Source organism: Canis lupus, chromosome 4, assembly GCF_003254725.2.
Source record: "Canis lupus dingo isolate Sandy chromosome 4, ASM325472v2, whole genome shotgun sequence".
In the NCBI taxonomy this organism is placed as follows: domain Eukaryota; kingdom Metazoa; phylum Chordata; class Mammalia; order Carnivora; family Canidae; genus Canis; species Canis lupus.
The window spans coordinates 61,335,473-61,360,312 of NC_064246.1; the positions used below are offsets into that span (position 1 = coordinate 61,335,473).

The 24,840-nt window shown below is 41.6% G+C and overlaps 1 protein-coding gene across 3 annotated transcripts in view; it reads right to left on the minus strand.

Moving 5' to 3' along the window:
- Window positions 1–24,840, minus strand: part of SNX18 (sorting nexin 18) — a 142,835-nt gene that overhangs the window by 79,125 nt on the left and 38,870 nt on the right. The window contains exon 2 of one of the 3 annotated variants that reach the window (XM_049109265.1): window positions 10,115–10,892. The exons of the other annotated variants lie outside the window; for them this stretch is intronic. Coding sequence (XP_048965222.1) covers window positions 10,822–10,892 — 71 coding nt within the window. The 3' untranslated portion in view covers window positions 10,115–10,821. Of the gene's footprint in view, window positions 1–10,114; window positions 10,893–24,840 lie in introns of those variants that run through there. 3 annotated transcript variants of the gene reach the window in all.

The following is a 24,840-nucleotide window of genomic DNA, read 5'->3' on the forward strand; positions in this document are numbered from 1 at the left end:
GAACCTGAGTAAAGCCCTGTCTGGGGCCCCAAATCTGTCTCCAAATTCCTAGTTTCCAATGTGCTCTTTCTTCTTTAAAAAATACTTTGCAATTTTTTTCCCAGTCATGTGTCATTCTTATTACCTCATGGACTGGAGCAGATGAGAGGAAAGAGGAAAGTTGACTGTGTTTCAACTGACAAAACAGTCAGAAAGAAGTGAGCAGAGCAAGGGAAAGGTCAAGAGCAACAGAAGGCAGAGTTGGAAACTCTGGTGGGAGCGTGACCCCAGATGAAACTTCATCTGCCATCTCTCATCCCCTTTCAATCCTAAATGCCCGGTGCCCCTCCTGGTGCTGCTGCCGGGTACTGAGTGTCCTGGAGCAAGGCTATCTAATGTGGACCAGTGGTCAGAGTTCTCCTGTCAGGCCAGGCTGCTCCCGGCCCCCAGGCTACATGTAGGCTTGTTCTGGCTGATGGTTAGGACAGAAAGGCTTCCCAGGATATCCCAAAGAAAGGGGTAAAACAAAGATTGTCCTCATGCTTTCTTGCTGTTCAAATCTAGCAAACATTGAGGCCCAGAGGAGAAATGCAAAGCCCTGCAGGGTGCCTGGCACACCCTGAATAATTCATAAATATTCAATAAATGGATAGATAGATAGATTGCAAGTTTCCATTGTTCATCCCATTTGACACTACTCCTCTGAATCTAATCTTCTAATCTAGAGCCCTTTTTGGTCACCAGTCCAAGCTACTCACTCAGACCCAAGTATATGCCACCCCAGGAGCCATTGGAAGCTGCTCCCTCTAGAAGAGGGAGAGGAGAGAAGCACAGCCATTCCTACCACAAGCTCCAACCAGTGATGGTTGCAATCTCACAAAAATCTATATAGAGGATAAAGTAGATGTTATCTATCCCATTGATTGACAAGAAAACTGAGACATCAGAAGTAGATTATAACTTGCTAAGGCCACAGAATAGGCAGATGGTGGCTCTGGAAGGTCTTAAAACCCAGGTTGTCTGACCCCTACACTGGAACATTCTTCCACAGCCAGCCTTCAACTGCCATGGCACCAGGGCAACCATGAACTTCACTTTTTCACCTATCTGTCATCCAGGCTCTACTGTCTCTCACTGATGAGTTGGGAAGGAGCTCTCTCCTGCTTACTGTCTCAAAGTGGGCAAATGACAATCAAAGTAGCCAAACAGGCCAGCCCTGAACAAAGTCCCAATGTTGGAGGCCTTTGTTTTTGTGCTTTCAGCCTCTCTGAGAGCCCTTTCCCTCCATCAGGAACACTCTCTTTAGTCCTAAGATTCTTTTTGGTAGAGGTAGTGGAGGAGGAGAGCTAGAGTACTGGCCCTCCACCAGAAGGATACCACTGATAACCTCATCTATGTGGCCATACAATTCCTTTTAAAAGTAGAACTACATCATAAGAGAAATCTTACACTGTGTAAATGGTTTTATCTTCCTTTCCACAGGCATTTGTACTTTAAGGGAAGACCAAGATTCCAGAATGGTCTTCTCTAATAGCAGTGCTGTTGGCATCACCAGAGAGAGAAGTGACCCTGAAGATCAGGGAGATTTCCAGCTGGTGATTGTCATCTAGTCTTTCTGTAAGGCCAGTCTAACCACCGAGAAAAGATTGGGGAAGGAGAAAGTGAAAAAGGCTTCCCCTCACAGAGGCACCACGCTGAGGGCTGGCACCGCAACTTAATCTCTGTGACAGATACTGGTGGGCAGGGCAGGGGTGGGGGGTGGGTAGGTAGAGAGGAGCAAAACTCAAGGGATCTATATTGCTTTGTGAAATCAAAACCAAAGTTGACAACATCTAGTCAATTATGAAAGAAAAAATGGAACATGGCTGTGCCGTGAGTAACTGATTTCTTTGGGATGAGTGCCTAGTTTCTCTTACCCCTCCTCTCCTTCAGCTTGCTGGAGGCTGTTTATTTGTGTCATCTCTTCTCTCCACATCTAGAGATGTGGCTGCTTGTCATAATTCTTGGCTCCTGATCAAGCTTGGTGGAATACACATTGCTGAGAAAAGTCCTCGCTTGGAGCTGAGGACAATCTCCTGCCAGATGGATGCCTGCACTAGGGATAGGTTCTCTTCTCCCAACTCACTATCAACCCACAGCCTGAGATGGCAGTGCCAGGATCGCATGCCCCAGTGGCTAGCTTGACAGTCCCTGTGTCTGCTTCATGGGCCAGTTTTCTTTGCTTTTTCTTCATATTGCCTCATGAGATTCGTTATTAAATTTTCCCGGATTTTAGTACCACCTGCTGCCAACAAACAAGAGACAGGAATAAATATTTCACTGGCATGAAGTTGGCCAACAGCTCAGTCTATGTCATTGAATTTTGACCAGGCATTTTATTAAGATAGTTTAAGTCCCAAAGCCAGTGAATTTGCCAAGTTGAAGTTGAACTTTTGTTCAGAAGATAAGAAGCTGTAGTCCTCAGAGACACCCCTGACCCAGTTGTGCCCCAGTCCTTCCTTCAAAAGGATGTTCAGGAACTCTGGCCAATCTGGCTCATAACCTGTGGGACACCTTTGGGCTTTCCCTCCCGATAGCTGTGTCCAAAATGGCAGTACAGAGCACTGGTTCATTTCTTTTATTTTATGTTCTTAGCAAATAAACCCTAAAACAGTAATGCCTTTAAGGCATTGTATGTAATTCCAAATGCAAAATACAATGTTTAAATGAGGACTATTGTGTACACAATAGTTGGTGGAAATTGGTGCGGTGAGTGGGGGAGATAAGGAATTCTATAGTTCAGGACAAAGGGTGAAAGTGTTGAGAGTTTAGTCATAATTTTATTAAATGGAATTATTATGTGGAGCAAGCACATGGTCTCCTTACCTCACTCATTATTTTTTTTCAATTTTCTTAAAATAAAATTTATATATAATAAAATTCCCCCATTTTAAAGTGGAGGAGGGACAAGATCACCCCCCACACACCTCTACCTAGAGATAAGCTAGAAGGATCCCCAGGACTCAGCATATAGTTGTAGTCTAAGCTAAATACTTTAAGTTAAAAAAGACTTATTATAGTGACATAGTAAAAAGGAATCCATATTCAATTTTTTTTTCTTTACTTTTCTCCATACCATACCTCCTGCCCCAACCCAAGGAGAAAAGATCCAGGGCTGACCCTTGACACTGAGTAGGCATTTCTGGGTCTCCAGGCTGACTTTGGAAATGGTCCGCAGGGAAGGAATAGGATGATGAACTTTCCTAATCAGGACACATAGGCTCCCAAGTGGCATATTCTGAGGATGTGGGTGGAATTACATTACTTACATACCCAATGGATGAAGTGGGACATATGGTTCTACATAACTTACTTTATTCCTAAAAAACTTCTAGTAGGTGGTATTATTTTTGTTCCCATTTTATACATGAGGAAACTACAGTTTAATAAAGTAACTTGTCCGACACCACATAGCTAACAAGTAGGAAAATTTAGATCTGAGCCCAGGTTTGCAGACTGTCCCCGACCAGTATGTCTCACAGCTACTTGTAGCTGTCAACAATGGGGACTGACATCATCACAACACACCTTGTCCATATGTCCAGCCCTGGACCATATTGAGCCTGAACTCCTTCTGCAGTAAAGGGCAGACCCAGAGCCAGATCTGGCTCCTGAAATGAGCCCCACTTAGATGCTCAATGTTCCATTCATTAAGTCCTGATAAAATATCTGCAAAATTATCAGGAGTATCCTCCGTTATTAGGAGATAACAAGAAGCCAAATAGGAGCCATACTTTCTAAAATATCTTGTCATCTGGTTGGGGAAAGAGGAAAACAGTACATATAACAGCATATTTACTACAAAGCAGCTAACAATGAACTAAATCATATGGTACTGACCATAATTTTTATAGCAGTTCAGAAAAGATGTGAACTTGAACTGTGGTGACTCAGGAAAGGCTTTATAAAGAAGGAACTTGACCCAAACACTCCAGGGTGTGTGGGATTCAGATAGAGGAAGAGACTCAGACATCCTTACTAACTCTCTCCCCTCCAACCAAATACCAGATTTGGATTATTTTCTTTTAAAGCCAGTGATAGCGAGTTATATGTTTTGCTTTTTTTTTTTTTCCTCAAATTCCAAATAGATTCTACATTTAGAACAAAATGATATAAACACAAAATTTAAAAAACATGTTGCTATTAAAAGTATCTAACCTCTGGTCATTGCTCATGGGATGTCTTGTGATTTCCTAAGACTGCCTCTTCTGACCTGGTCACAAATAATTCCAATGTAGGAAAAAGGCATCTGCTGCCATCTGAGAGATTTTTAGAATTATAATAAAAGATAAAGGATTAGTATGTTTACTTCTGAGGGCCTATTCTCTTTCTTAATTGTTGACAAGATGACCAAAGCCTTCAAAGGAAAGCAGAGTTTAACTCCAAAGCTCTCCACTTTCTACTTGTAGAGAGGCCCTGTCTCCAGGCTTATGATAGGACAGAGACAAACTCTCATATGCAACTTGAATATGTGGGCTTTCTTGGCTCTCCGATGATGTTCTGCAAAGGGCTAGAAATGCCACCTCCTCGGCAGGGGCCCTGAGCTCAGTCTGGTGTCAGCTGGGGCAAGTGCCATGATTATGGCCATGTCTCTGGGTTTGTCTCCTAATACAGCATGCTTTGCATCTTTATATCTGAATGGGCATTGACAATTGGATGTTTTGCTACATTGCAATAGTAACTGAAGAGAGACTGGGTTGAATAAAACCTCCACCACCCGTGTGGAGGACTTTGACAGTGAGGAGGAGTTGGGAGAGGCATCACCTGGACCAGAGATCCCCAAAATGGTCAGCTGCCAATGAGCCTTGCTGATTATTGATTGATGGCAAGTAAGAAGCTCCCCATGCATCCCAATCCCCAAAACAAGGCAAGGAGAAGGGAGGCCTGGAAGCAGGGATAGGAGGTAAACCCACAGAACAGAGGAGAGGCCAAGCAGAAGCTGGATGAGACATTGTCCTCATTCCCTCCTGCGTGAACCTGGGTGTGGTCATATTCCATAACTCTCCCTTTCAGCATTGTGTTGTTCTACAATCTATAACCCCAGACTGAAACCAGCAATTCCAACTAAATTCCTAAAGCGCTGGTTACTTTCCTAGATAATTGCTCCTAACTGGTCCCTGTCTCCCACCTCTAGTGTCTCCCTCATTCTGATCTTTCCCACACAGTGGAACCAGATTAGCCTCCCCAAATAGATCTTGGCCTGCAACTCTGTTTATTCAGAGTTGGTTCATGCTATGCCTTAGCACAGTGAGAGAAGAGAGATGAACCCTAGGCTGTGGGATTCAAAGGTACACCACAACCTGGCTAAAAAAATTTATCTGCTCTCCCACAACGCTCTTTAAGTGGCCTCTACCCCCTTGGGACTTGGGGTTAGCTCTTTTGATGGGCCTCCCTCCGTTCTCTCCACTTTTCTAGCTCCCCAACACTTTTCTAGCTTGTTTGACATCTTTTGAGTCCCACCTGCTACATTAAGCCCCCTGAATGGCCTTCTCTGGGGAACTCTTGGCCCCCACTTCATACCACACTTAGACTGAGAAAACTTAGAGTAAAGTTTTCTCCAAGGAGAAAGGGTAAAAGTCCTGAGCTATGTCCTACTGTGTGAATTTCCCCAAGAAACACGTCCTGTTTTTACCAGACAGAACGCCTCTGCTGTGAGTTACTTGTGTTCAGAGATCGTGCCTTACCCCTCTCAACATTGCAGAGGCAGCTTGGTACTTATGATGAACTGGATCAACGTTTTGGGGAAAAAATGAAAAGAGTGGACATTTTTTTCTTCTGTACTTGTAATTTGTAGACAAATCAACACTTGCCTTAGAGATAAAACATAAATCAGCTTGAAATCGTAGCATACTTGAAAACATCTATTCCCCATCTTCAGCCAAATAGAAGGGATGTGTTTGATAGAGCTATCGAATAAATTAAATAATTAACAGCTAGAACTGCTTGGCTCTTAGGTGCTTTACAGTCATGAACAGGAATCATAAATTGTAAGAGTAAGCATCTAACAATATATGAGAGAGAGAGAGAGAGAGAGAGCAGTCCCCCTGAGAAGCCAATTAGCCCATCTCTTTCTCAGTACATAAATTCCAGACTTTTTTTTTAAGTACCATCAAAACAAACCTTTCAAGACTTTCAGCTAAATGTGGCAACCCTTCAAAAGTGTATGAAAAACACAGATGTAAATCTAGGTCTTATGAGGGGAAATGACAGAGGCATAGTATCTGTTAGGGCTCGACTTTGCAAAGCTGTTCTGTAAATGCTTTTTATTTTGCTGACCAGCTTTATAATCCCCATCAGGCAAATGCCTACCTTGAAACTATAATTGCACTCACGCATGCGTGTGTTCCGGCCAATGTTACCTGAGCCAGACTGTATGAACTCATTAAATGATTAATTGTCTACATGAAGAAAGCAAATGCATTACTGACAGATAACTATTGGGTCCATCTGGCAAATGCAAAAAACATCTTGTTCTTAAGGAAAATATACTTCTTTTATTCAACTCCTATATTTAGAAACTTTACTGTTTGTTTTTCAAGAAAAGAAAATTCCTTGAAAGGGAGGAAAATGCACACTGCAATATTCCTAAGTCCAGCCACACCTTCCCCAGAACCTTGCCATGCAAGCCCTCCTGGGGACATACTAAGATTCTTGCCCATCTTGGATTAATTTTCTTTTTCAGTAAACAGAGGAAGTACAGGAGGCCACATGTCGACAACAGGAAAGCATCTGGAACCAGGTGACCTATTGTCTCCATCACTGTCTCTCTCCCTGGAGCACTGGGGCTTCTCACTGCCTCTCTACATCTGATTCATTTCGAGTTCTCCAGGGATCAGGCTAAAAATGGCTGCTCACAACAGCAGCTTCAGCTCCTTGGTCAACATAGCCTTTAGCTAAATGACTGTGGCTTCCTATTCCCAAGCACACAGCTGGAAAATCAGAAGGACTCCGCAAGGGCTGGTCAGCTGCTACATTTGGAGATAGGTGGGCAGTTCCTGGGGCCTCTGCTGCAAGTTCTGAAGGGCAGGGAGAAAATGATTGGCATCTCCAGCACAGAAGCCAGTGAACGCACACTCAGATCCTTTCTCCCCGTCTCTGATTATACAAAGGGAGAATGTCTTTGTTTGGAGAAGGGCTTAATTCTTTTTTTCTTCTCTGGCTGTAAGTCCCCCGCCATTTGGGAAGCAGAGACGTTTGTAATGCGTCACATTGCAATTGACATGTTTGTTTCAACAGTAAATTAAGTCATCAGACTTGATTAATGGGCTTAGGTTGAAGACTTGTGAGTCCTGGAGCTCACCTGACATCTAGAAATAGCACATTGATTTGCCCAGAATTTTCCACAACTACAGACCAATCTTCTTCCTGAAGAGCTACAATTATAGATGGGAGGGAGATGGGGCCCAGCCAGCCTGGGAGAAAATGGCATTTTTGTGTAATAATGAGCAACCTAACATGCAAATCTGGCATTCTTCTTGCTTTGTGTCAGGCTTGGATCTGACCTAGTTTACTTTTTTACTCTGTGGGCTCTAGAAATTTGTGAGTTCCAACAAACACACATGGCACTGTAGGTACTTGCTCAGGTTCTGCACATACAACCCAGAACTGGACAGAAGGAAACAACCGTAACTCCTCCCCTGGCCTTTCCAGAGCTTCAGTCACCTTTTCTCAGTTTTTCACAAGCCTTCAAGAAGGCCAAACCCTCAGCTCTTACTGGATCCCACCCCATCCCTACATCTGCTTTAGTCTCTTGCATCCCTTCCTCTAGAGTTACTTCATTCAGTTGAATGTCCCCAAAAGAACAATGGAGGCTTCAGAAACCAGCTGGGTGACTGTGGACAAGTTGCTTAATCTCTCTGGGCTCCAATTTTGTCCTCAATAAAAATGAGCCCTATCAAAAGCAAAAGTTCTAGTCCTAGGACTCTGCTCTGTTCCCACGAGTTGGCTTCAATTTGTACTTTCCAGAATGCATCCTCTGTTGCTTTCTCCTGCCAATTGCTGGAGCAGGTGGTCAGAGGGCGAGGTGTGTGTGTATTTTGATATGCATTCATAAAACATCTCTTTTCCTCATCTTCATCCTAATCCTAGGACATGGGAGATGCTTTCTGAGAGGATAAATGACTTGCCAAGGTGTCATGGGTAGGAATTAATTAAAGAGCTGAGATTTGATCTATGTTCAGAATCCAGTCCTCATGTAGAACCACACAGCTACTTGTTCCACACCAAATAAAGCTCCCATGGACCCATGGGGAAGAAGGAGTCTGATCCATGCATTGTTCAGCCATTGTTTCAAGTTCAAGTTCACAAGCCACTCTAATGAAGTGGGTAGGGATTGAAGGAGCCAAACATCATCACTATGAAGATTCAGAACCGGACAGCCCTAGTGGCCCAGTGGTTTAGCGCCGCCTTCAGCCTAGGGCATGATCCTGAAGACCCAGGATCAAGTCCCACGTCAGGCTCCCTGCATGGAGTCTGCTTCTCCCTCTGCCTGGGTCTCTGCTTCTCTCTCTCTCTCTCTCTCTCTCTCTCCCTCTCTTTCTCTCCCTCATGAATAAATAAAATTAAAAAAAAAAAAGAAGAAGAAGATTCTGAACCAAAACATTGCCTTTTGGGCAAAGGCTGTTGATCTCTCCAGAGAGATGAGGTCTACTGTGATCAAACCCAGCCATTCAGTTCCTATCAGGATTCAGAGGCTGAAAACTCCCCAAGGGCTTCATTCCCACTGACAACCTTGCTGACATGGGCCCAAACCACTACATCTGAAGGACTCCAAGCCTCAGGGATACCTGCTACCCTCAGATGCCTTACAATCCTTGAGGATCTAGTCACTACAGTTGCATAACACATCACTCCAAGACTTAGTGCCATAGAACAGCCACTTACTATGCTCACAGATTCTGTGGTTTAGGAATATACCCAAGGGATGGGGAGGTGGCTTATGTCTGATGCACCTTGTCTAGAGCCTCAATGGGCAGAATCAAAAGCTGGGGGCTGAAATCATCTGAAGCCTCACTCACGGAGATGCCCAGCACCAGGACTAGGAAGATTCCAACAGCTGAGGTCTTTGAGCATCTCTCTCTTTCCCTCCAACACGGGGGCTTCAGTGTGGCTGGACTCCTCACAGAATATCTCAAGACTCCAAAGACATGTGTCCCAGCAGAGCCAGGCCAGATGGAAGCCAAGCAGCCTCACTGGGCAGTCACACATAGATGTTTCCATCCACAGCCTCATGAGGATCCAGGCAACAGCCAGCATCAGGTGTGCAAATGACAAACCTGTTGATGGTTCCAGATCCCACTTACTAAGTACCTTGCAGCCTTTGGGCAACCCAAGCAGTTGCTGTCAAGAGCAGAGACAAGCTATCCCACAGCATCCTGCCTACATTGCAGATTCATGAGGAAAATAAAGGATCACTCTTGTTTTAGGGCACTAAATTGGAGTGGCTTGTTATGTAGCCATTGATTACTGGAACAGCATTATGTAGTTATATGCCACCCTTCCTGCAACGGACTACTGACCTCTGAGCCTCTTATTTTCTCTTGGGGAAGAAATAAAAATCTACTTTGCTTAAGCTGCTGTTTTATCTGCCACTCACAGTGGAACTTGGTCCTACCGGATGCACTACAGAGTCTCTTACCTTACTACCCCCGCGTGCATGCAGTTCCAATCCTGCCACCACACTACTCTAACATTTAGCTTTGTATAATCTCTCTAATACTCTATCATCTGTAGTGTGGTCCATTTCTAAAGGAATTTAGTCCACATTCCTTAGCCTGACACTCCAAGGCCATTGTTCTTTTAGCTCCACTGACCTCTTTATCTTTCTCTCCTATTGCTTCTTTTATTCATATTTTCAAGCCATGGTATTTGTACCTCTGGGGATATGGGCAGTGTGCCAGGGACTACTCAAAGTCCCATAATGTACACTATGGTAGCTAGAGTTAATAACACTGCACTGTATATGTATAAGTTGCTAAGAGAATAAATCTAGAAAGTTTGCAACACAACAAGAAATACTTTTGTAACTATGTATGGTGACAGATGTTAACTAGATTTACTGTGGTGATCATTTCAAAATATAGAAAAATATAAAAGTAATATTTTTTTTAAAGATTTATTTTTATTTATTCAAGATAGACAGAGAGAGAGAGGCAGAGACACAGGCAGAGGGAGAAACAGGCTCCATGCCGGGAGCCTGACACGGGACTCAATCCCGGGACTCCAGGATCACGCCCTGGGCCAAAGGCAGGCACGAAACCCCTGAGCCACCCAGGGATCCCCTAAAAGTAATATTTTATGTTGTACACTTGAAACTAATGTTATATGTTAATTATATCTCAATTAAAAAAAGGAAGCCCCAGGCTAAACAAACTGCTTTTTACCAGCATCAATTTTACAATGTGGAAGAAAAGGTCTTTCTAACCCTTTTCTTGATAACAATTTCAATATTTTTATAAATTAATATAACTATCCATATATTATATTTAGAATACTGTGTGTGTGTGTGTGTTTCAGATAAAATCTGAAGTCATTTCTTGCTGATGGAAGGCCAGTTTGAACTATATGCTTCATGTCACTATACCTCTACTAATAGGGGCACTTTGATATAAAATTTGAGAAGCATGCTGTCATCACTTAAAAATGCATTCAACCATGCAGTGATTAAGACTTAAGACTAGTTTAGGCAGCAGTAACTGAGGAGTTGGCAGTTAACTGCCACTGATTCAGGAGCTCAACCACGTTGGAGCCAGAGACTGTGGAACGCCCTCATCCCTTCCTTCATACTTGTCCACAGATCATTTCCTAAGCCTTTCTTTCCCACTGCCACAAAATGGCTGCTGTAGCTTCAGACATCAAATCCATGTTCAAGGCAGCTAAAAGACAGAACAGAATAGAGTGTTGCTAGTCTGATATTCCATTTTTATTAGGCCAAAAAAAGGTTTCTCCAAGCCCCTACGAGACCACTACTTAATTCTCATTGGCCAGAACAATTACATGGTCACTTTTAGCTGTAAAGGAGGATAGCAACATGAGTCAATCAATTACCAAGGGCTGGGGAGCTGGAGTCACTCCCATCAATTGCCCTCCTCCCCAAAATTGGTGTTCTATCAGCAAAGAGGAAAGGGAACTTGGGGTGCCTGGGTGGCTCAGTCAGTTAAGTGTCTGACTCTTGATTTTGGTACAGGTCATAATCCCAGGGTCGTGATATACAGTCCCATCTTCGCTGGGCTTGGAGCCTGCTTAATATTCTCTCTCTCCCTCTCCCTCTGCCCTACCCTACCTCCCACCCCCACTCATGCATTCAAGTGAGCTCTCTCTCTCATAAAAAGGAGAAGGAGAAGAAGGAGGAGGAGGAGGAGGAGGAGGAGGAGGAGAAGAAAGAAGAAAGAAGGAAGAAGAAGAAGAAGAAGAAGAAGAAGAAGAAGAAGAAGAAGAAGAAGAAGAAGAAGAAGAAGAAGAAGAAGAAGAAGAAAGAAGAAGAAGAAGAAAGAAGAAGAAGAAGAAGAGAAGAAGAAGAAGAAGAAGAAGAAGAAAGAAGAAGAAGAAAGAAGAAGAAGAAGAAGAAGAGAAGAAGAAAGAAGAAGAGAAGAAGAAGAAGAAGAAGAAGAAGAAGAAGAAGAAGAAGAAGAAGAAGAAGAAGAAGAAGAAGAAGAAGAAGAAGAAAGAAGAAGAAGAAGAAGAAGAAGAAGAAGAAGAAGAAGAAGAAGAAGAAGAAGAAGAAGAAGAAGAAGAAGAAAGAAGGGGAAGAAAGGAGGAGGAGGAGAAGGAGGAGGAGGAGGGGGAGGACTAGATCTGGGGGAGGCACTTAATGATTGCAATAGTACTCTTCCCTCCAGCCAAATTAGTTTTCTGGTCAATCCTAGAGCCTGACACATAATAGGGGCCAAAAAAACAACCCACTATTATTTGGAGGGAGCAGAAATGGCCCTCTCCCAAATACCTATTTAGTCTCTCTAGGCTATTGGAGCCCAGCATGATCCTGAGCCAAAGGAGAAGCTCTGCCCATCCAGATGCAGAACTTGGCATCTGGCAGAGGCAGAAAGAACTTTCTGTCCAGGTAGCATATACATTTCCATTCATCCCCACAGAAAGAGGAAGTGTCTGGCAGGGTGTCCCCCGAGGATACCACCTCCCAAATATTTAGAAAAAGTAAAGATGTCAACCCACCCAATCCCCTAGTCCTCAATAAACACCTACTCATGTGGCACAACTTTCTGTGGATTTATGGACTGAAATAAGAACTCTTGCTGCACTTCAGTTGTCTAGTCTATTATGTTCAGAGCTGCTAAAGATCCCTTTGGAAATGGCAAAAACACTGCCAAGCACCTTAGAATGAAGACAGGCTTTCTTTTTTTTTTTTTTTTTCTATAGGCACTTCTTGAGAAGACTCCTGGTCTGTAGAAGAAAGAAACCACGAGACTGGAAGGGCTTGCAGCCTCATCACTTCCAGAGCTAGCCACTCTGCCTGTTGCTCTGACTTGGCACCAGGAGAGAAAGGGAGGAGCCCCGTGGTTCCTTTCCAGGTTTATCCCATGCCTTCCCTCTGCGTACAGGAAGTCACAAATGGGGCCAAGAAACAGATAATTGAACTTGAAAAGGAAAACACAGGAGGCCTCATCCAACCCAGAAGTCATAAAGGAACAGCAGAAAAGGTCTATAATGCATGGGGTAGGTTTCCATAGTCGTCTGCCAGGCTTACATTTCTGAATCATTTCTTAACACTTGGCAAAGAGGCTTAGATGTTTAAAACTCCTTTTTTGGCTGGGGAACTGGAAGTATCACATCTGTACCCAACAATGGGTTTTAACTCTTTTGTACTATAATCACTTTCACTTTAAAATATTTGATGCTCTATGGAAATGCTCTCTTAGGCTGAAGTTTTTTTTTAAACCTGTTCTTCAGAGGTCACCTGACCAAGCAGATCGCCAGAAATGACAAGACATTCTTAAAATCCTTAATATTTGGAATCCTTTAATATAATGCTTGTAGGTGATCAGACTTCGTGTTTTCTGATAATCTCTTGGTGGTGATAACAAGTTCATTGATATTTTTTGAATGCCAATTCTGTGCTAACTGTGGTGGCCCTATGGGGAAAACCAAGGAAGGCTATGAGTCACCCACTTAACTGCATAAATTATAATTTCATGCTTATTATTGGGCTATTCCTTAGACCTATTTAAGATTGATTAAATGAATAATGATAAAGCCTTGAATGGTTACTTTGCACAACTATGAAATGACAAGGACATCTATACAGGTATGGGTAACTGTCCATTTCCTGGGACTACTGTGACAAGTACAAAGTACAAGGTCACTGTCATGGCTTAAAACAGACATTTATTCTCACACAGTTATGGAGGATGGAAGTCCAAAATCAAGGTATCAGAGAGAAAAATGAAAACTCTCATTCAAAAAGATGTATGCGGGCAGCCCCGGTGGCGCAGCGGTTTAGCGCCGCCTGCAGCTGGGGGTGTGATCCTGGAGATCCGGGATCGAGTCCCACATCGGGCTTCCTGCGTGGAGCCTGCTTCCCCCTCTGCCTGTGTCTCTGCCTCTCTCTCGCTCTCTCTGAACAAATAAATAAATAAATCTTAAAAAAAAATATGTATGCACCTCTATGTTTATGGTAGTATTATTAACAATAGACAAAATATGGAAGCAATCCAAGTGTCACTCGGTAGATGAATAGATAAAGAACCTGTGGTATATATATGTATAATGGAATATTACTCAGCTATAAAAAAGAATGAGATCTTGCTATTTGTGACAACATGGATGAACCTAGAAGGTATTATGCTAAGTGAAGTAAGTCAGACAGAGAAAGACAAATAGCATATAACTAAACGTTTGTGTAGAATCTAAAAAGCAAAAATAAAAGCAAAAGCAGAAACATACCCATAAATATAGAGGGCAAACTGATGGTTGCTAAAGGGAAGGGGGATAAGATAATGGGCAAAATGGGGGAAGGAAAGTGGGAGATACAGGCTTCTAGTTACAGAGTGACTAAGTCATGGAGATAAAAGGCACAACACAGGGAATATAATCAATGATATTGTAATAGCACTGTATGGAGCCCAGCACGATCCTGATACATAATAGGGGCCAATAGCACTGTATGGTGACAGACAGGAGCTACATTTTGTGGTGAGCGTAGCGTAACATATAGAATTGTCAAATCTTTGTGTTGTATGCCTGAAACTAATGTAACATTGTATGTTAACTATGCTGCAATTAAAATAAATGACTAAATAAAAAAATCAAGGTATCAAGCAGGGTCATATTCTCTCTGAAGATTCAGTTGTCCAATCTGTTGTGTTGTGTTCAGAGCAGCTAAAGATCTCTTGAAATGGCAAAAGCACTGCCAAGAACCTTAGAATGAAGCTTCTGGGGGATGTCTCTGACTCTTCCCAGCTTCTGGTGGTTGCTGGTGATCCTTGATATTCCTTGGTTTATAGACATATTACTCTAATCTTTCCCTCTTCACATAGTCTTCTCCCTATGTGTCCATGTACCTATGTCCAAACTTCTCCCTTCTTATAAGGATACTAGTCATTAGATTAGGGCCTACTCTAGTCTAGTATGACCTTATCTTAACTCCATTACATCTACAAAAACCCTATTTTCAAATAAAGTCACATTAGTGAGATTAGGACTTAAACATACCTTTTGGGGGGACACAATGCAAACCAGTATACTGTCCATGCTAGGTGAAAATAACAAAAGGTTATCAGAATGTGAAAACACAGCTGCAAGTTCTCTGACATTCCTCCTGTAGAGTGGGACTTTGGCCCCTCCACTTGAATTTTGGTGGGCTTGTGAGTTCTTTGACCAATACAGCATGGCAGAAATGATGTTATAGGACTTCCAAGACTAGATCACAAAGAGCCACACAACTACCTCATTCACTCTTAGAACTTCAAGGCACCATATAGGAAGTCTTACTACCCTGAAGCTACCATGTTGTAAGGAAGCACAAGCCATGTGGAAAAGCCACATGTAGTCACCAATCCCTGCTGGGCTCAGAATTCCAATTCCAGGTGCTAGTTCTGAGAATGAAGAAAGAAGCCTCCAGAGGTTTGCAGACCCCAGACATTTCAATTATTCCTAGCCATTTGAGTTTTCCCAGCTGAGATCCCAGACTTCATGGAGCAGATGCAAGCCATTCCTGCTGCCTCCAGTCCAAACTCCTCATCCAGAGAATTCATGAGCCATAACAAGGTGGTTCCTATTCTGTATCTCTGAGTCTTAGGTTATCTCATGTGGTAATAGATCATGAATAAACATCATGAATAGTACAGTCACATTTTTTATAAAGTCTGAATATATGTGCATGCACAGGAAAAACCTAGGAAGTTTGACCTCAAACTGTTGGAGATTATTTGGGGAGGGGGGTACACTCTTCTTTATATTTCTCTATATTTTAAAAACTCTTTAAAATGAGTTCATATTCCTTAATCAGGAAAAAAGAAAATGATTTTCATTTAGACAAAAAAGGTACCACTGAAATATCGTGGTTGTGTTTTCAGCCACAAGTAATGGAAGACTCTTGGTAAAAGTTGAGACATCTCTGTAGAGTAGCCATAATCAACACACAAATTATTTTGCTTGTTTGAGCTAAGTAGACTACAAATCCCAGATCTGAGTTTAGTCCCTTCAGGGGTGGGTCATATGGAAGTAGCAGTGACTGAAAAGGAGGCACTTCTCTGGCGCTTGCCTCCTTCAGGTGGACGGGCCCAGAGTTCAGACAACCACCCTGTTCTTTGGGGATGGGGAAGGGCAGTGATTATGCAGCAGTGTGGGGAGGGGTGCAGGTGGAAAGGACAAGAGAAGTGGGAGTGACATATGTGTAATATAAGAAATAGCAAAAGAGACCCTAGGGAAGGGGTGGAAACTGAGTGGGGAAAAATTAGAGAGGAAGACAAACCACAAGAGACTCCTAACTCTGGGAAACAAACAAAGGGTTGCAGAAGGGTAGGTGGGTGGGGTGATGGGGTAACTAGGTGACAGGCATTAAGAAGGCCACATGATGAGATTACCACTAGGCATTATACTACATGTTGGCAAATTGAATTTAAATTAAAAAAAAAAAAAAAGAAGAAGTGGGAGTAAACATTGAGGGCCTGGAAGATGGAGACTGGGTGCTGTGGCTTCCCTCCCCTGGCAGGGAAGGAGACAGTTTACATGTCTTCACTGGCTTGGTATGGGGGTGCCTCCCCACCACACACACACCACAGGACTGGGCCTGTGTGCTGCTGATGTTATGTCTGCCACTGCTAACAACATTTCTAACATAAAGTGTGTCACTGGAGCATATCCTTTTCCTTCAGAGATGTAGTACTCAAAGGTTAACAACACGTCCTGCCAAGAGCACAAACACAAATCTTGGCATGACAAATGAGGCCTTGGCCCTCTTGAATGGCCACACTTTAGAAACCAAGGGAAAGCAGGGAGAACCAAAAGGCCACAATTGAAAAGAACAGTCCTTGTGACTTAGACAAAAAAATGTCAGAATGGAGCCAAGGGTGAGTTAAGTATTATATGCATGGTTTCTAAGGAAACTTTAAAAGCAAATAGTACATCAGGGAGAAAGGCACTCATTACACAGATAAATTCCCAATCCCAGGGACCCAGCCTTCCCTTCCAACTTCCACAGAACATACCATGCCAAAGATCCCAGGCACAAAGACACCCAGTGGCCTCCACACAGGTGGAAAGAGTCTCAAGAGACCAGGCAAGAAGTGGGTGCCAAGGTGCTTTGAGCTCTGCTGGGCCAACGTGAGATACTTTCTGGGTATCCTCCAGGGTGACATTACTCTATTAACAGCCTACTTCTGCTAAATTTGTGAACTTCTGTGTACCCGCCTGCCCGTCAGTAGGTATTTGGGTAGAGTTAACTATTTATGCGGTTCTGGTTTCTAGAGAGGAAGACATGTGGTAGAAAGCAAGGCAAATACTTCCAGCTTCTTCCTTTTGTTCTTCCATCACATTGCCTTGACAAAATGAAACCTCTTCAATTCCCAGGCAAGGCAGTTTGGGTCTGGGGAAAGCCCCAAACCCATCTACTTTACAATTCGTATGATATTCTCTGTCTGTTCTGAGACCCCTCTGGCTGGTCTTCCATGTTTATACATCTTTGATAGCTTCATACACCACCCTCACTAACCTTTCCTGGACCAGAAAAATCTCACTCTTACTCATTCTCAGTGACCTTTGTTCTCACACACAATTCCTGAGAACCACACCTCCGCACCCCACCCCCATTTTAGTGTGCACGTGGGTGTATTCACCCTCTTTAATATTCTCATGTAATTTCATAGCTTACTTTATATCTATTTAATATTTATTCCTATGTGTTCATTTCTTGCTACTAGTATGATTATTATGTTTTTTTCCTCTCCGTTTTATAACTGATTATTATTTGAATATAAGGTAGCTTGGTTGAATTTCTTTGATAATAGATTTTTTTCTCCGCTAAAATTATTAGCTTCCAGAACACAGTTGGGGAATGCCATACAGTGTCAGGAAGTGGTTATTATATGTGGTGACACTGTAATTCTTTATGAAAATATGAATTCATAGTAGTGAAATCTGCTTTATTCTGCATTTTGATATATTATTGTAAGTTTCTCTCAGCTAGAAATAGCTCCTGTTTCCCTATTACAGGACACACCATCCATTTTCATAGTATAAACACAACATTCAGCTCTAGTAATGGAGTTGCATGTGCCTGTCCTCAGATTGAACTTTGCCCATTGAAACTTTCCATCTACACAAAGTAGAATCCTAACGCACTCATGCTTTTTTTTTTTTTTAAGAGAAAGAGAGAAAGTAAGTGTGCACGCTCCTGAGCTGGGGGAAGGGTCAGAGGGAGAGAAATAATTCTAAGCAGCATCCACACCCAGTGCCAGCCCAATGCAGGGCTCAGTCTCACGACCCTGAGATCATGACTGAGCCAAAATCAAAAGTCAGATGCTTAACCAACTGAGCCACCCAGGCACTCTTGCACTCACTCATGGTTTTGAGTAAAGGATTAGAAGGTCTCTATGTGCTTCATCACTCACTATAATAAAATAAATCATAATTAATTGTGGCTATTTTAGAACATACAGAATTTTTAGATCAGAGATTGTATAGTTGTTTACCCATATCAATCCTCTTTCAAAAACCTATGAGGAGAGCAGAAAATGGGCACAGTATATCACCATTTGTGTAAAAAGGAGTGACTCATTACATGTGTTTATATATGTAGAGAATGTCTCTACAGTGATATATAAAAATCTAACATCAGTGGTAGCCTCTGGGGGAGACCAGAGGATACAGGCAAGCAGGAGACTTACTTTCCACTATGAACTTTCTTGTACTCTCTTAATTTTCTATCACACATGGGTATTGTACTTATTAATAAATTTCTATGTCAAGAAGATATTGAGAAACAGCATTATTTTATGCTAACAATGGTGTGCTGAGAATGAGATGGGAGTTTTTTAAATTTGCAAATGGGATATAAGTTTGTGTAATTGCATTTGACATGTCAGGAGCCTTAAAAAGTTCCTTTATCTGCATTTCTGATTCTTCTTGCAAGGTAGACTCCTAGAAGCAGAATTATTGCATGTGCTAGGTGAAATAATGGTTTCCCCAAGTGGTCGCACATGTCCTAATCCCTGGAACCTGTGAATATGTTATATTACATGGCAGAGGGGAATCAGGTTGCAGAGGGAATTGACATTGCTAATCAGATGATTTTGAGATGGAGAGATTATTTGGGATTATCTAGGTAGTCCCAATGTAATCACTGGGATCCTTATTAAGTGATAGAGGAGGACAGAAGAGTCAGCATCAGTGTAATGCAGTATAAGGAGTCAACTAGCCATTGCTGGTTTTCAAGATGGAAGGAGCCATGCATCAAGGAATGTGGGCAGCTTCAGGAAGCTGTAAAAGGCAAGGAAATGCGTCTTTTCCTAGAGACTCCAGCCTTGGCAAGATCTTGATTTTAGCTCATTTTGGACTTCCGGCCTACAAAAATGCAATATCAGTTTGTTATTTGTGGTTTCAGCCACCAAGTCTGTACTAATGTTATAGCAGCAATGTAAAACTAATACGTTGTGTCAAAGAAATACCTATTTATAAGAAGTAAAAATCTGGAGGCAATCTAAGTGTCTACTAACAAAGGAACAGAAAGTAAATGTTGCCACATTTATATGAATGAATATTACCCTCTTGGCAAACATTTGATTTGGAAATTTTTTAAATGTTTTTTCTTTTTTAAAAAAAATATTTATTTATTTGAGATAGAGAAAACATGAGTGAGGAGGGGGAGGGCCAGAGGGGAGAAGGAGAAGTAGACTCTCCACTGAGCAGGGAGCCCAACACACTGGGCTCAATCCCAGGACCCTGGGATCATGACCTGAGCCAAAGGCAGGTGCTCAACCGACTGAGCCACCCAGGTGCCCCCAATTTTTTTAAATGTTTATGAGAAAATATTAAGTTGAGAAAGGCAGTTTATAAATCTGTGTTGGATTCCAACTATAGAAATCATATACCCATGTATACGTCACATCAGTTGGGATTCAGCCACAGAAGAGTGAAATTGCTCAAATTGCTTCAAATAGAAAGAGACATACAAAAAGATCCATACAAAATCATGGATGAGATCATACATGAACTGTAGGAGAGGGACTCCAGAGGCCTCTTGAGAGGTTGGTCAGCCTGCCACGGTCGTAGCTACCTCTACGGGATAGCAAGGTGGAGTGTCAGGTGGAGCCTAGCTGGAGGCCATGCCTCCAAAGGCAGCGGAGAGATGGTCCCTTTTCTTTTCCTCCTTTTCCCATAACCACTATATTCTACTCATATGGTATAAAGAATGTTTACATCTAACACCACATTTTTCTGTCTCCCTATTTATAAACAAGAAGCAAACATCAAAGAATCTATTGCTGTGAAGAATGCAGGCTCTGGAGTTCGATGACCAGGATTTAAATCCGCTTCATCTTTTCCTTTGGGACTCTCACTGAGCGTTGGTGCCTAAGCATCTTTGTCAGTAAAGGGAGAAATATCCATGCCTTCCCCACAGTGCTGCCTGAGGGTCGGCAAGGTCAGGGGGCCAGGTGCCTAGTAAAGTAAAACTGCTCAAAAAATAGTAGCGATCGTTTTTATAATATTTTCCTCTATCAGGTGTTATTTATCATGTATTAATCTTATCATCAGAGAAATAAAAACATCATTTTAGAAAAAGCCAAACTGGATGTCAAGCTTCCAAAAATAATCACAGTCTGAAGAAAAATACGTAAATTTTAAAACTTGTTGCTTTGCATCAAGTTCTGTCCGTTGTATATCTGCTTCCTGTTGATAAGGGGAATAATAAAGACACAAGTTCTATTTAAAAGTCGAGAGTCAGTAGACTGAGTATTTTCATTCTCAAGGCCATTAATTCTGCAGAGCAAATGTCACTCTCCATCTTTTGCATAAAAAGCACCCTATTTTGGCATTTGACAATGAATGGATACATTTTGGGGGACAAAGGGAAGAATTTATGATAATAAAAAGGGGTAAAGGAGGCAAATGGTTTTCAGTGAAGGTTGATTTGCTAGTTTGACTATTGATTATAGAGCCATCTAAATATGGACATTTATAACTGATTAAATGTTAACTTAGAGGCCACCTCTTTGGTAGTGACTACTCAATTTCCAGCCTGGTCCCCAGATTCGGGCGCCACTCTCTCTCTCCTTATGGAATAGGGACCCTGGGGAATATGCTTGACAGTTTACATTTTCACACACATGCTTTGTCACTCGGTGCCACAGTCTCCTCTGGGTTAGTCAGCTCCAGATCCTCTTGTCAAAATAGGACTATAAGTCTGGTGATCTTGTCATTGCCCTACGCTGCTGAGGACTTCTTCAAAGAGCCACATGTAGTGATTTGGTTTTTAACAACAGCCAAACCTTTTAATTACATTTAAAACCTGCATGCTAGTGTAAGTCAGGTTTTACTCCTTGCAAATCTTAAGCAGGTTTGTGATTTGGAAATACGTTCACCAGAACATAGATAGACGGTAAACCACGACTGTCACTGGATTTCAGCCTGTTCCTTTATGAATTATGGCTTGTTCCTTTTCTACATCAAACGACCTCATGGTCTCCAGAGACAAAAAAGCATCCAGTACATGAACTTTAAAGGACTTAACTATAAACCCCAATAGGAAGTGATTTTACTTGTATTTCCAAATTCCATTACACACAAGTAAAGCTATTAATTTGGTCAGCACTACAGATAAGAATCAAGCAGGAAATGACTTTTTATGTGACATCATTGAGGGCCTGTATCAGAGCAGAGACAGGAGGGGCATGTCCTTTGTCCGTTACAGATCTTTCCCAGCCTACTCTGAATGAAAGAATGGTACAGGCAGGGACAAATTTAATTCTGTTACCTCAATATGGATTGTACTGCTCTATGTGACCTTGATGCAGACATTAATAATGAAAGACACAAAGAATGAGAAAAGAGGAAATGTTGGGGCGGGTGGGTAGGAAGTGAAAGCTATAATTATTTAGTAAGATAAACCTTAGCTGGAGAAGCCAGTTCATGTTTCTAGGAATTTTATATCCTAGTTAAGTAATTGTGTTCTTGTGTTGTTTTTAATAAGAGCATTTCTACGTTAGAGAATACTTTGGATGGTGCTCGATGGAAATCACATTCATCTCACACGTGACCTTTAATTGTCAAGCATGAGGATTCAGGACAAAGACAAATTAGGCTCAAATCCCAGTTTGGGTGACTCTGCGCAAGCAAGTTACTTAGTTTCTTCATCTACAACATAGGGTCAATTATCCCTACCACCCAGGGTCATTGTGAGGATTAAATGAGATGATGCTTGGAAATGTTCAGCATGGTTGGTACTCAAAAAATGTTTGTAGTAACTTCCTCTCATGACTGCTTAGTAGATAACCAATTGGGTTTCTTTTTTTAACTCTTTTTTATATGTTTAAATTCATTAGTTAACATATAATGTATTATTAGTTTCAGAGGTAGAAGTCAGTGATTCATCAGCCTTATATCCCTTATGATCCTGTTTTGTTTCTTAAATTCCACATTTGAATGAGATCATATGATAATTGTCTTTCTCTGATTGACTTATTTTCACTTAGTATGATATCTAGTTCCATCCACGTCATTGCAAATGGCAAGATATCATTTTTGATGGCTGAGTAGTATTCCATTGTAGATATAAATATACCACATCCTCCTTATCCATTCATCTGTCGACAGACATCTGGGCTCTTTCCATGGTTTGGCTATTGTAGACATTACTGCTATGAACATTGGGGTGCAGCTGCTGCTTAGGATCACTACATTTGTATCTTTGGGGTAAATACCCAGTAGTACAATTGCTAAGTCACAGGGTAGTTCTATTTTCAACTTTTTGAGGAACCTCCATACTGTTTTCCAGAGTGCTGCACCAGCTTGCATTCCCACCAACAGTGCAAGAGGGTTCCCCTTTCTCTGCATCCTTGCCAACATCTGTTGTTTCCTGACTTGTAATTTTAACCACTCTGACTGGTGTGAGGTGGTATCTCATTGTGGTTTGGATTTGTATTTCCCTGATGCTGAGTGATGTTGAGCATTTTTTCATGTTGGTTTTTTTTTTTAGATTTTTCTTTAAATTGTGGTAAAACATAAATGACAAAAAATTTGCCGTCTCATTCCTTTTTAAGTGTATTGTTTAAGTAGCATTAAGTACATTCCCACTATTGTGCAACCAACCTCTAGAACTCTCTTCATCTTGCAAAACTAGAATGCTCTACCCATTAAACAACTTCCACTATCCCCTCTCCCTAGCCCCTGGCAACCACCATTCTATTTTCTTTTTGTGAATTTGACAACTCTAGGCCCCTCATATGAGTGGAACTTGCCTTTTTGTGACCAGCTTAATTCAGTTAATCAGTTTTTTAGATGACTTTTTGAAACTTGACAAATTTTCACACTCAAAGTTTTGGCAACTGTATGTTATATTTTGATATTGCATGATTCCCAACTATTTAGGTAAAAGTGTGAAGTTGTCAAAAATAAAGATGATCCATTATGAGATCATGTGAATTGTATGGATAGATTTTACACAAGTACAGTCAATTCTCAAATCATCTGCCATCACTTGTAACTTAGTTCTTTTACTGCTTGTAAATTCCTAGAGGTCAGGTGGTCCCTGGCATGCATTAAGAGTATGATAGATACTAATGGACTAATTAGTAAATTAATAAATCTGTGAATGGCTAACAAGAAAATACTGGTCATAGTGTATTTCCCTTACTATTGATTCAGTGCCACATCTTTATTCATCAACTGATGGTACTTAGAGAATGCAAAAAAGATCAGCTTTTGGATCATAGATACTTCTGCATCTCATCAGCTTCTTAATGTCAACATATCTCAGATTTGTTTAGTTTTCAAATTCTGTATACTAATTGATTTTAAACAACAGGATTGGCAGAGATTTAAAACATTAAAATATTCAGAATTGGTCAGGGTGAGAAGAAATAGGGGCTTGAATACAAGTGTTAATAGAAATTTTAAACCTTTAAGAGGGCAATTAAAATCTTTTGTGCATTCTCCCCCTCCCCACAACTCTGTAAGTTCATTTCTTGTTAATTTATTCCACAGAGATGATCATACAAATGTCAAAGATATAGGACTGTGGCAAAGTGAATAATGGTCCCCTAGAAATGTCTATATCCTAGTCCCCAGAACCTGAGAAGCTATATGTCATGTTCATGACAGGGGATAATAAAGATTGCAGATAGAATTAAGGTTGCTAATCAGCTGACCTTAATATAAGATGCTGCTGGACTGGGGCAGCCTGGGTGGCTCAGCGCTTTAGCACCGCCTTCAGCTCAGGGCCTGATCCTGGGGTCCTGGGATTGAGCCCCACGTCAAGCTCCCTGCATGGAGCCTGCTTCTCCCTCGTGTCTATGTCTCCGCCTCTTTCTCTCTCTCTCTGTGTGTGTCTCTCATGAATAAATAAATAAAATCTTAAAAAAAAAAAAAGATGCTGCTGGATTATATCAGGTGGGCCCTATGTAACCCTGAGGGTCATTTAAATCTCTATGAGGAAGGCCAAGGAGTCAGTGTAAGAGTTATTTGAAAAGACTCAACCACATTTACTGGTTTTTAAGGTGGAAGGGAGCCAGAAGCAAAGGGATATAGCAGTCTTTAGAAGCTTTTAAAAAAGGCAAGAAAAAGGATTCTCCCCCAAGAGCCTCCAGAGCCAAATGCAACCCTGCTGATGCCTTGATTTTAGCTCAATGAAATCTGTTTTAGATTTCTGACCTCCAGAACTGGAAGATTATAATTTGCGTTGTTTTAAGCCACCAGGTTCATAATGATTTGTTACAGCAACAATAGGAAACGCATACAATGGCCACAGAAGTTCAGGGCAACATTATTTGTGACAAAATCTGTAAGCAACCCGAAGCCTATCAATAAAAGCTTGATAAAACATTGTGTCGTTACCATGGATGTTGAAGATTTTAGATTTTCACCAAAGAGAGGGCTGCCAGAGGTAACCTCTCCCTCTGCTTTTGGCAAGATCTTGTCAATCAATTTAAAATAAAAGGAAAATTATACCAAAGAAATTCCTGTTAACAAATTGTCCTGCTTGTAAATGCACAGCAAATAGAACACAACATGGGGACGGTAGTACCTTTGGGTCACCCAGTCTTATTTCATTCTTCAAATAAATCTATAAATATGCCAAGCACTGTGCTAACCACGGGAAAGTACTGACTGAGTGGAGAAGGAGGAGAAGCAGGCACGAGAATTCTATTAAATGTA